This window comes from Prionailurus viverrinus, chromosome E1 (genome assembly GCF_022837055.1).
Source record: "Prionailurus viverrinus isolate Anna chromosome E1, UM_Priviv_1.0, whole genome shotgun sequence".
NCBI lineage: Eukaryota > Metazoa > Chordata > Mammalia > Carnivora > Felidae > Prionailurus > Prionailurus viverrinus.
Window position 1 is genome coordinate 14,865,141 of NC_062574.1, and position 13,058 is coordinate 14,878,198.

Here is a 13,058-nt window from a genome sequence, read left to right on the forward strand (position 1 = left end):
CAACCTACAATGAGGGACCTGCAAACAAGACGAGGAAAGATCGGGCAAGCCAAGCCAAAAAAGCCGAAACATTAAGTTAAGAAGTAATGCTCAACACACTCAAACGCTGCTGAGAACTGTTGGTTAAGTTGGAAACTCAAAAGTGGCTGTTGAATTTAACGACTAGGAGGCACTGTTAACTTCAGCCAGCGTTCTTTCTATAGCGATCGAAGGGAACGAGGGATTGGAGTCTGTTAATGGGTTAACCCGAGGTGTGCTGAAACAACTCTCGAGAAGTTTGCTGTGAACAAGGGGAGGGGAGGAGACAGAGACTAGCAAAAGGAGGGAGATGGAGGACAAACAAGTTCATTTTGCTTCGTTTTCTTAAGTACAAAAAACACGGGCATATTTAAAAGAGGACAGGAAAACTCCTTCGAAGAGAGGGTGATGATTTTAGGGAGTCACCCGACGGTTTCCTGTCCCACCCCCGTTATCTTCTCCCGCGTTCTCTCCCCATAGCCTCCAGCCTCTCTCTCCTTCTCCACCCCGACACGGCCAGGGCCCACAGCTACCCCGCGGCCCGCTGGCCCGCAGGCGTCTCCTCACCGCAATGGCCCCCTCGCTCAGGTGGCCCACCATGCCTTCGCCGCACCAATTCCCGCGCTCCGGATCCTCCGCAGCCCCTGTTTCACTCCCGGGGCCCCGCGCGCTCCAAAGCTATTGGGCCAAGGAGCTACAGGCACCACCCCCGCTTTCCGACATGCGCAGGGCACGGAGGCGGGCATAAGGGCGGAGCAGCCACCGCGTTGGCCGAGGAGCTGCGAGCAGCCCACGTGACACGCCTGAGCACCGGTTCAGGACCTAGTCTCCCAATGCGGCCTAGGGGCGGGGCCTGGGCCGCGGGGCGCGCGGAGGATGACGCGAGCGCTAACCAAGGGCGCGAGGTGCAGTTCCGGAAGCTTGCCGAGAGGCTTCTTGGTGGAAATCCTGGCTCGGCCTTTGGCGGGCCGACTGGAAGAGAGAGCTGTTCCCTGATAACCCTGCTGCTGCCCATAGTCAAGCAGTAACTTGACTACTTTCTCAACCCAGGGCGGAGCTCCCGCCGGTGCTAGACCTTGAGCTTGGCACAGTGGGGATCTCTGAAGGTAAATAGAATCCAGTCCCTGCCCTCAGAGGAGAGTATGGTCTGTCCAGGGAGTTACCACAGTGAGGGGTCCTCACTCCAAGTAGACATGATATGGGCCTCAGGAGAGACACGAAGTGTGCTGCCATCACAGATGGAAAATCAGGGAAGGCTTCCCAAAGGAGGTGCCATTCAAACTGAGCCCTGAAGGGTGTGTGCAGGTTTGTCAGGTGGACTGTAAGTGAGGATAAGGAAGCGCCTGGATGAATGCGAAGCCTATGCACAAACTAGAGAGGTGAATAGCCTGGCAAGCTGGGGATAGCTTTAAGTAGCTCAGGATAGTGGGTTACAGAGGAAGATGACTTAGGCATTAGAAAATGAGCCAGGGGTAGGGGTGCCTGGGTGGCTCAGTCAGTTAAGCATCTGACTCTTGATTTTGGCCCAGGTCACGATCTATCTCACAGTTGGTGAGTTCAAGCCATTTGTCAAGCGCCTCGCTGACAGTATTGAACCTGCTTGGGAGTCTCTGCCCCTCGCCTCCTCGCTCTTTCAAAATAAATAAATAAATTTTGAAAAAAAGGAAGAAAACAAGCCCCAGGTCAAATAGTGAAGGATTTGTACTGGGCTTCCCTAAATGCTTGGAGGAGCATTGATTAATTTAAGGCAGAGGATGGACATCTGTCTCAATATGAAGGATGAATTGAATTTAGAAAGCCGGGTAGGGGACTGAGGGCATGGAAACTAGTTACGCCAGACAAGAGATGGTGAGGACTTGAACTAAAGGAATGACCTGGGGATTGAAAGAAAAAAACTGAACTATACATAGAAACATTTGTTAATAGTTGCTGAGGAGAGAGAAAGAAAAACCTGGGATGTCTCAGTTTCTGACTTGAGCATCTTGGGAGATGGAGGTCTAAGAGGCAAGCGTCCTTTGTGGAACAAAGTAGCCCTTCAATAAATATTTCTGAATAAAAGGATGTTCAGTGTGAGAGACTATAGATCCTCAGCATGTAAAGTACAGAAAAAGACCACAAGAATTGATTTGGTTGTTTCCCATTTGCTTGAGTGAAATCTTGATTTTTCTAGGATTGTGCATTTGTAGAAATCTGAATCCTTTATTTTCTTATTCATTTTATAGACGTAAAGTAGGATGGATCTGCCTGTGGATGAGTGGAAATCATATGTATTTCAGAAGTGGTCTTTGCTCCCGAAGTCCATTCAGGTCACGATCTCTACCGCAGAGACTTTGAGCGATATCTTTCTTCACTCCTCTTTGCTTCTTCAGTAAGTGAATGAAAGCTTTAACCAGGGAAATGTTGGTCTCGAAAATGTTCTCTTTTGTCATTTTCTCTCAATTTCTATCTCTTTTTCATGGTAGGATTAAGTTCAGATTTTTTACATTTTGGAGCATTCAGCAGTTCTTGCTATTTCCAGTTTTCCCTAACCTACTGTTATAGAACAGACAAGATAGCTTTTTTGGTGTTTTGGTTTCAATAAGCAATGCTGTGCTGTGGAAAGTAGGCTGTGAACTTTGCCATCTCCCAAAAGATATAGTGGAGATTTACTAGCTGCATATAGAAATTTATAAGTGCTCACATTTAGAAAGGACTTTAGAAGTCATATATTCAAACTCTCTTGACTACCATCCTCAATAAGAAATTCTATTTTATATCATAACCTAGTACATACATACGTATACAGAAAATTACAACAAGAGTTTCCCAAAACTTCATTCAGCGAATCTTTATTGATCACCTGTTTTGTGTCAGACACTGTGCTATATGCTTAGTGAACAAAAAATACATCAATGAGGGGTGCCTGGCTGGCTCAGTCAGTAGAGCATGTGACTCTGAATCTCAAGGTCATTCAAGCTCCACATTGGGCAGTAGAGCTTACTTTAAAAAAGGAGGGGGGGGGGTGGTGTGCGGGCCTGGGTGGCTCAGTCGGTTGAGCATCCGACTTCAGCTCAGGTCATGATCTCACAGTTTGTGAGTTCAAGCCCTGCCCTGGGCTCTGTGCTGACAGCTCGGAGCCTGGAGCCTGCTTTGGACTCTGTGTCTCCCTCTCTCTCTGCCCCTCCCCTGTTTATGTTCTGTCTGTCTGTCTCTCTCTCTCTCTCAAAAATAAATAACCATTAAAAATTATTTTTAAATAAATAAAGTTTATTTAAAAAAATTTTTTTAACGTTTATTTTTGAGAAGAGAGAGACAGAGCATGAGCGGGGGAGGAGAGAGAAAGAGGGAGACACAGAATCTGAAACAGGCTCCAGGCTCTGAGCTGTCAGCACAGAGCCCCATGCGGGGCTCGAACTCACGGACCGCGAGATCATGACTTGAGCTGAAGTAGGACGCTTAACTGACTGAGCCACCCAGGCGCCCCTAAATAAATAAAATTTAAAAAGGGGGGTGCCTGGGTGGCTCAGTCAGGTAGGCAACAGACTCTTGATTATGCAGAGGCTGCTTGGAATTCTCTCTCCCTCTCTGCCCCCCCCACCACGTACACATGCTCACTCTGTCTCAAAATAAATAAATAAACTTAAAAAAAAGAAAAGAACCTTACCACTTAAAAAGAAAGAAAGAAAAATACATTAGTGAATCCAAAATAGACACAGAGCCTTACCCTTGAGGAGCATAATTGTGGCAAGGAGAGACAGACAATAAACATAAATAAGCACATATAAGGATATAGTATGTTAAAGGTGCTAAGTATAGTAGAAAAAAAACAAAAATAGAACAAGATAAGAGAAATAGGCAGTGCCAGGAGTGAGAGTGCAGGTTGTGATCAGGGGCACCTGGGTGACTAAGTCAGTTAAGTGTCCGACTTTGGCTCAGGTCATGATCTCACTTTATGAGTTCGAGCCTCTCATCAGGTGCTATGCTGACAGTGCGGAACCTCCTTGGGATCCTGTCTCTCTGTGACCCTCCCCCATTTGTGCTCACTCTTTCTCTCTTTCAAAAATAAATGAATAAACTTAAAAAAAAAAAAACCACCTCTGAATAAATAGTGTGATCAGATATGGTCTCATTGAAAAAGTGGAAGTTGAGCAAAGTCTTGGAGATACAGGAGTTAACAAATTAGATATTTGAGAGAAGAGTACTTCAGACAGAGATCCCAAGGTGGGATGTGCCTGGCATGTTTAAGCAACAGCAAGAAGACTAGTGTGCATGAACCAAGTAAACCAGAGGGAGAGGAGCAGGAAATAATATCAAAGAGGTAATGAGACATGCATGGAGGTTGGGGACAGCAAGTGGTACAAGTCATGTTGGCCCTCCTACGTGCCTTTTCTTTTTACTCTGAGTAGGAAATTATTGCAAGGTGTGGTAGGCAGACTTCTAAAGATGATGCCCCCTTCCCAACACTCCCAAGTCAGTTGACCTTGATACACAATTATCTGAGTGGGTCTGACCTAATCAGGTGACCCCTTGAAAAGCAGAGCGTTTCTGGGGCACCTGGGTGGCTTGGTCGGTTAAGCGTCCGACTTCGGCTCAGGTCGTGATCTCACGGTCCGTGAGTTCGAGCCCCGCGTCGGGCTCTGTGCTGACAGCTCAGAGCCTGGAGCCTGTTTCAGATTCTGTGTCTCCCTCTCTCTCTGCTCCTCCCCTGTTCATGCTCTGTCTCTCTCTGTCACAAAAATAAATAAACGTTAAAAAAATTTTTTTTTTAAATAAATAAAAATAAAAGCAGAGCGTTTTTCCCAGCTGGTAGCATAAAGGAACATCAAAAAGATTCAAACCATGAGATACGCATGTGCTTTTAATGACTTTAAAGATGGAGGGGGACCACATGACAAGGAATGCAGGCAGCCTCTTCAAGCTAAGAGTAGTTCCTGGCTGATAGCCAGCAAGGAAGTGAGGACCTCAGACTTACAATCGGAAAGAACTGGCTTGATTTCAGCCTTGTGAAACCCTATTCAGAGAACTCAGCCAGACTCACCTGCACTTCTGATCAACAGACTGTGAGGATAATAAACGGGTGTTTTAAGTTGCTGAAGTTGTGGTAATTTGTTACCCAACAGTAGAAAACTAATTCCCAGGGTTTTGAGAGAACGATATGATCTGATTATATTTTAAAGCAGGGGTCAGCAAACTACAGCCTGCAGGGTAAATCCGTCCTGCTGCCTGTTTTTATATGACCATCAACTAAGAACGGTTTTTACAGATAAGCATTTACAGTTGATTTGATGATTTGGGAACACTGGCTTTGAATCCCAATTAAGTAAAATTCATTAAAAAAAAAAATCCATTCTCATTAGTAGACCTATATTACGCGGGGTGCCTGGCCTGCTCAGTCAGAAGAACTTGTGACTCTTGATCTCGGGAAGGGGGGCCAGAGGATGGGGGGGGGAACCAACTTAAAAAAAAAGTAGACTGGTATTACAAGGCATTATACTCAATTATTTTTTAAGTTGTATCAATAAAAATTTTATAGAAATTTGTTTTCTCTTTTCTTACAGAGCTACCTCTGTAAGAGCCTCAATTTTACCTCTTGGCCCACAAAACCTAAATATTTACTCTCAGACTCTCCACAGACAAAGTTTGCTAACTCCTGTTTCAAGGGATTACTCTGTTGAGGATAGACAAGCAAGGGTGGAATTAGAGAAACCTGTTGGGAGGCTGTCGCATTAATCCAGGTGAAAAATGAGGTAATGATAATTTGGACCAGGGTGGTGGTGGTGGGGTTGACGAGAAATGGTTGGATTCTGAAAGTAGACTTCATAGCATTCCTTGAAAGATGGAATGTGATATATTAGAGGATGAGAGAAGTAAAAAGTGACTCTAGGGATTTAGGCCTAAGAAAGATGAAATTACCATCACCTGGGAAGACTGCTTTGGTACAGTTTTGGAAAAGAAGATCAGGGGTTTCCAGTTCAGTTTGAGATGTCTAGTAGACATCCAGGTGGAGGTGTCTAAGTCAGCACGACATTTAGGAGAGAGCGCTGGGCTAGAGATAGAAATTTGGGAGTCGTACATGGTATTTTGAGCTGCAGACTGGGTAAGTTCACCATGGTAGAGAGTATAAATGCTTACTGCGTATGATGTGCCTTGATATTTTCCTTTCTATTTATCTCATTTAAAAAATAATCAAGACACACTAAACTGATTTCATGACCCACTGAGTCATGACCTACAGTTTGAAAAATAATGTCTAGGGGCGCCTGGGTGGCGCAGTCGGTTAAGCGTCCGACTTCGGCCAGGTCACGATCTCGCGGTCCGTGAGTTCGAGCCCCGCGTCGGGCTCTGGGCTGATGGCTCGGAGCCTGGAGCCTGTTTCCGATTCTGTGTCTCCCTCTCTCTCTGCCCCTCCCCCGTTCATGCTCTGTCTCTCTCTGTCCCAAAAATAAATAAACGTTGAAAAAAAAAAAAAAAGAAAAATAATGTCTAAATCTTTATGGGATCTGTGGATTCCTTTTACAGAGTTTCTAAAAATGATAGACAACTATTGATGAAAATAGTAATGGTAGCAGAGTTATCCCAAGGTAGTTGGATATGGCTTACTAACACCAAGATGTCCTAATCCACAAGAATCATTTGAAGTTTTGGTGCATGGAAAGGAATATAAATGAAGAGGGTTTACTTGGTCATTTACTATTGGAGTTCCTCAAGACTCCAACCTAGGCTCTTTTTCCTTTCCACTCTGTATCCTCAACTGATACAGTCTCATGTACACCTATGACATTAATTACCTCCTCTGTATGTTGATTATCCTTAAAATTTTATGTCCAGCCCTCACCTCCCTTCTGAGACTCCAATCTCTAAATCCAGCTGACTACTTAAAAGTCCCAAAGATACTTAAAATTGAACATATCCAGAGGCAACTGGGTGGCTCAGTTGGTTGAGCGCCTGACTCTTGATTTTGGCTCAGGTCATAATCTCATGGGTTTGTGAGTTCAAGCCCCACGTGGGTCTCCACACTAAGCATGGAGCCTACTTGGGATTCTCTCTCTGCCTCTTTCTCTCCCCAACCCCCCGACTCTTTTTCTCTCTCTCGCTGAAAAAAAAACATTCAACATATTCAAAATCAAACTCACAGCCCCTTCCAGTGGTCCCTATCTTAGTGAATTGCACTGCCTTATTTCAGTTCTTAAAGCTAAGAACCTATGAACCATTCTATATTTAAAAATAACTCATGGCGAGGAGGGGCATCTGGCTGGTTCAGTTGGTGCAACCTGCAAACCTTAATCTCGGGGTTGTGAGTTTGAGCCCCGTGTTGGGTATGGTGATTAATTAAAAATAAAGACTTTAAAAAATTGTTTTTTTAAATAGATAAATACAACTCACAGGGCTCCTGGCTGGCTCAGCTGGTAGAACATATGACTCTTGATCTTGGGGTTGTAAGTTCGAGCCCCATGTTGGATGTAGATTTACTTAAAAATAAAATCTTTAAAAAAATAAATACATAAATAAAAACAAAATCTTAAAAAAAAACAAAAACAAAAAAATAGCTCATGAGGGGTGTCTTGCTGGCTCAGTCAGTAGAGCATGCAACTCTTGATCCCAGGGTTGTGAATTCAAGACCTACATTGGGTGTAGAGATTACTAAAAAATAATAATAATTAATAAGGTTTTAAAAAATAATTAAATTAAATATAAAATAAGAACTCATGATCACATGATAGTAGTACAAATGGAAAGATGGGCAAATGGAGGTAAATTGTTGTAAGGTTCTTCTATTGTTTGGGAAATGGCAAAAGTACTAACTGAAGATAGTAAATAAATCAAGGATTCATTTTTTAATCTCCAGGATAACCGCAAAACAAATATTTAAACATTTATAATAAGAGGTGCCTGGGTGGCTCAGTTGATTTAACTTCTGACTCCTAATTTCATCTCAGGTCATGATCCCAGGGTCATGGGATCGAGCCCTGCACTGGGCTCCATGCTGAGCCTGGAGTCTGCTTGGGATTCATTCTCTCTCTCTCTCTCTCTGTCTCTTCCCCCCCCCCCCCCCCCCCCCCCCCCCCGCTCATGCGCTCTCCCTCTCTCAAAAAAACAAAACAAAAAACTGTGATAATCTCCCTCTTTTCCTGTGTGGTATATATAATACTACATAATACATCCCAAAGTTGTCTGCATCCTAATTCCTGGAATTTGTGAATGTGTTAGGTTACATGGTAAGGAGAAATTAAGTTTGCAGATGGAATTAAGGTTGCTAACAAGCCAACTTTAAGATAGGCAGAGTAGCCTGGATTACCCATTAGCCCAGTGTAATCACAAGAATCCTTGAAAGTGCAGAAAGGAAGCAGAAGAGTCCGAGGGAGATATAACTATGAAAGAATTGTCAAGAGAGATGCAGGATTGCCGGTTTTGAAGGTAAAGAAGGAGAGCCACGAGCCAAAGAATGTAGGCAGCTTCTAGAAACTGGAAAAGATGAGGCCACAGAGTCTCCCCTGGGGCCAGAAAGCAACATGTCTTTACCAACACCTTGATTTTAGCCTACTGAGACCCATGTCGGAACTGTAAAGAGAACACATTTTTGTTTGTATCAAGCCACTAATTTTGCAGGAATTTGTTACAGCAGTGACAAAAAACCAACACGTTCCCTTTACCTCCCTAATCCAAATTACTATCAGTAGCTAGAATACTACCAACTGGTTCCCCAAATGCATACTTGCCTCCCTCCAAACTATTTCCTACACCACAACAGAAATCCTTTTTCAAAACACAAATCAGATTATAGTGCTCTCACTTAAAATCTTTCAGGAGTTTCTTTCGCTCTGACAATAAAGACTAAAATTATCAACCTAACGTAGCCAGTAAGACATTGCAGTCTGCCCATCGCCCGTGGCCTCCTCTTACCACGCTCCTATTTCCAGCATATTGTTGACCTTCTTTCAGTTCTTTTTTCTTAATTTTTTTTTTCAACGTTCATTTATCTTTGAGACAGAGAGAGACAGAGCATGAACAGGGGAGGGGCAGAGAGAGAGACACACACACAGAATGTGAAGCAGGCTCCAGGCTCCGAGCCATCAGCCCAGAGCCCGACGCGGGGCTCGAACTCATGGACCGCGAGATAGTGACCTGAGCTCAAGTCGGACGCTCAACCGACTGAGCCACCCAGGCGCCCCATGACCTTCTTTCAGTTCTTAATGTACACTGTGCTTCTTGTCACGTGGCCTTTACTTCCTGTATCTCTTCTGCCTGAAATGCTTTCCCTGGCTTCTCTCTACTCCTCCGCGCCCTAATTAAGTTCTACTTATCCTTCAGGGTCAGCCAGATCTTTCCTCAGGAAAGCCTCCTGAGTCCCAGCTCAGTATATATTAACAACGTCACGTAGCTTTCCTTTCCAGGTTCGTGTAATCATTTGATTGACGTCTGTCTTCACTATAGACTATAAACTCCATGAGGGCAAAGATGTTGTCTGTGTTTGTCTTTGTGTAGACAAGAGCAGTGCTGTGTCAAAACAAAACAAAACAAAACAAAAAAACAGGCATTTAATAAATACTGATTGAATGTCAATCTGGAAATATGTCTAAAGCTCTTCACCAACTGGCACGTATTTATGCTCAATAGGACTCATACATGAGAGCCTCATATACATGCAGATACATAAACACATACCTTTCAGGTTCAATGTTAACGTCTTTATCTTTGTGCCAACAACTGCCGATAGTCTGGCACATAGCGGGCACTCAGATTTTAGTTGAATGAGATGATGAGTTCAGTGTTGAGCCTTGCCAGTTCAGGCACTAACCAGGTACAATTAGCGTTTTACTTGTTTTGGGGTGTTTTTTTTTTTTTTTTGATACTTGCTTTTCTTTATGATAAATGTTGACAAGATGCAAATTCATTCTCATCGTATTTGAAATGGTATTTAATGAAGTTTAACGGGAAGGTTTCCCCTTTACCGTCTCTTCATTCAATTCTACAGAAACAGCCACAGTTTATTGGAATTTTCTGGTCCTTTTTGTGTATTCTCATACAATTGTAGATATATCTACATTTCTTTTTCTTTATTCTGTCATATTATGTGCTTTGTTCTAGGAGGTTTTCTCCGATGTCACACCTTAATCTTTCTAGCAACCGCATGATATTGCTTATGTAGTTATACCACAATGTAGTTATTCTTTTCCTTGTTGAGGGGCAATTACATTATTTCCAAGTTGTTGCATTTTTACTGTTACAAACAATGCTGCAGTAAGCAACTTTTTTGTATGTTTTTGTACACATATATTCTTAGAAGATAAATAGCTGTATCAGTCATTATGAGCATTTTATTTATTTTTTTATTATTGTTTTTAATGTTTATTTATTTTTGTGAGAGAGAGACAGAGCAAGTGGGGGAGGGGCAGAGAGAGAGGGAGACACAGAATCTGAAGCCGGCTCCAGCCTCTGAGCTGTCAGTGCAGAGCCCGATACAGGGCTCGAACCCATGAACCATGAGATCATGATCTGAGCTGAAGTTGGACATTCAACTGGCAGAGCCACCCAGGGCATTTTAAAATGTGATAAATACTGACAAATTGTCTTCCAAAAAGACATTACCGGGGGCGCCTGGGTGGCGCAGTCGGTTAAGCGTCCGACTTCAGCCAGGTCATGATCTCGCGGTCCGTGGGTTCGAGCCCCGCATCAGGCTCTGGGCTGATGGCTCGGAGCCTGGAGCCTGTTTCCGATTCTGTGTCTCCCTCTCTCTCTGCCCCTCCCCCGTTCATGCTCTGTCTCTCTCTGTCTCAAAAATAAATGTTGAAAAAAAAAAATTCTTAAAAAAAAAAAAAAAAAAAAGACATTACCGGTACTTTCCTATATCCACACCAGCACTAGAAAGCAGTAGTCTTTAATTCTGCCAGACTTCAGGACAAAAATACCTTGTTTTTGTTTTGTTTTGTTTTTTTGCACTTTTCTAATTACTAGTGAAAGAATGCATTATTTCTGATGTTACAACCCGTTTATATTTCTTATGCAAACTGTTCATTTGTGTCTTTTGCCTATTTTCCCTCTAGGTTGTCTGTCTTTCTCTTATGAATTTATAAGAGATCTTCAAAAATCTGGTCCTATAATTCTTTGCTATATTTGTGACTAGTTTTCCCCCAACCTATTATTTATCTTTACTTGCAGTGTTTTGCATTGTATATAAATTGTGCGTGCTTTAACTTCTATACACCTATATCTTTTTTTTTTTTTTCTGGTTTCTGAGTTATGTGTCTTGCAAATAGTCTTTATTTTCTTCTAACTCCTTTTGTAGTTTTGTGTTTTAGTTTTCACTCAAAACTCCATCTGGAATTTATTTTTGTTCCAATCCTAGTATATGTGCTGCCGAAGCGGGCACTGGAATTTATTTTTGTATGTGATGTAAGAGAATGTGCTAACTTTTTTCCAGATGATTTTTCCTAGGCATTTATTGAATAGTCCGTGATATCCTTAGTGCCTCAAAACACCATATTCGTTAAAAATTGAATTCCCACTTGCCACAAATTTGTTCCTAGACTCTATTTCTATGTCAAAACCAAAGGGTTTTTACTGTGACTTTATAGTATCATACTAGAATTCTTTCCGTTTCAAGTGACAGAAACCCAGCTCACATTAGGAAATTTATGCACTATGAAACTAGGATGTCCAAGGCAGATCTGTTTGCAAGCAGAGTTGTGTCCAGGGGCTCAGATGTCATCAGACTGTAGCTCTTCATCTCGCAGACAAACTGCACACCTGGCGGGCATAATCAACACTGGTAGCCTTGGACACGTCCTGCAAACTTAACAACCACAAGAAAAGAGGCCATCTTTCCTGAGAGTTTGGGCAGAAAAGGTCTAGATCAACCTAATTGTGGACTCCATTCAACCTAATTTTGACTGCCTGATGCATCCTTTCAACCACGAGCGTGAGGCCTTTCTGATTGGCCAGGCCTATAGCACGGTGCTCAACCCTGTTGCCACATTGGGGTCTTCCCTACTTCAGCCACAAGAAATGGTTTCCTCCCTGAGATTTTATTACCAGAAGTGGAAGGAAGGAACACTGGAAAGCATGGAAGGCTCGTATAGATGTGGCTTTGCTGTCTGGTAGGCCAAGTTCCCACACACTCATATACTTCTTCTTTTTCAAGAATGTCTTAGCTAGGGGCGCCTGGTGGCCTAGTCGGTTAGGCGTCCGACTCCGGCTCAGGTCGTGATCTCACAGTTGGTGAGTTCGAGCCCCACGTCGGGCTCTGTGCTGTCATCAAAGAGCCTGCTTCGAATCCTCTGTCCCCCTCTCTCTCTCTGCCCCTCCCCCTGCGCTTGCACACGTGCTCTTTCTCTCTCGAAAATAAATAAATACTTTCTAAAAAATGTTGGATGTTTGATGCAGATTGTGTTGAACTTACAGATTCATTTAGGGAGACTTGACACCTTTACAATGTTAAATTTCCTCCTCCAAGTAAAAGGTATGTCTTGCCATTTGCTTAGGGCTTCCTTCATATCCTTAAGTAAAGTTCTATCATTTTCTTTGTATAGGTCTTGCACATTCCCTCTTAGATTTATTCTTCCTTATTGTAAGATTATTGTTATTGTGAATAAGACTTTTTTTCACCAAATTACATTCTCTGACGATTGGTGTATAAAGGCTAGGAATTTTTGTATCCTACAGCTGCCTAACTGTATTTTCACAATATTTTATTGTTTTTATGCCAATTCACTTGGAATTTTTAGGCAAGTAGCTATATCTGCAAATGGTAATCCTCCTTTCCAATATTTTTACCTCTCATTTTATCTTTTGATTATAACATTAGTTAGACCTCCAGTGCAGTATTGAATAGTAACAGCCATTTAGGACATTTGCCATAGGTTTATAGTACATACCCATTTTTAATTTAAGGAAGTTGTCTGTATCATAAATAGGTCTTGAATTTTTTTTAATGTTTATTTTTGAGAGAGAGAGAGAGAGACAGAGTGTGAGTGGGAGAGGGGCAGAGAGAGAGGGGGAGACACAGAATCCAAAGCAGGCTCCAGCCTCTGAGCTGTCAGCACAGAGCCTGATGCGGGGCTCCA

The 13,058-nt window shown here is 42.9% G+C and overlaps 2 protein-coding genes across 4 annotated transcripts in view; one reads left to right on the forward strand and one right to left on the reverse strand.

Annotated features, from left to right (window-relative positions):
- RPA1 (replication protein A1) overlaps positions 1-743 on the reverse strand; it is a 73,366-nt gene extending 72,623 nt beyond the window's left edge. Inside the window, exon 1 of the mRNA XM_047833335.1 lies at positions 586-743. Within this exon, the coding sequence (XP_047689291.1) occupies positions 586-618 (33 nt within the window). The 5' untranslated portion in view covers positions 619-743. The remainder of the gene's footprint in view (positions 1-585) is intronic.
- Positions 744-887: 144 nt separating this feature from the next.
- Positions 888-13,058, forward strand: part of SMYD4 (SET and MYND domain containing 4) — a 71,523-nt gene continuing 59,352 nt past the window's right edge. The window contains exons 1-2 of one of the 3 annotated variants that reach the window (XM_047832372.1): positions 888-1,124; positions 2,241-2,386. In XM_047832372.1, coding sequence (XP_047688328.1) covers positions 2,253-2,386 — 134 coding nt within the window. In that variant the 5' untranslated portion in view covers positions 888-1,124; positions 2,241-2,252. The remainder of the gene's footprint in view (positions 1,125-2,240; positions 2,387-13,058) is intronic. The other 2 variants (XM_047832371.1, XM_047832370.1) reach the window with 2 other exon arrangements.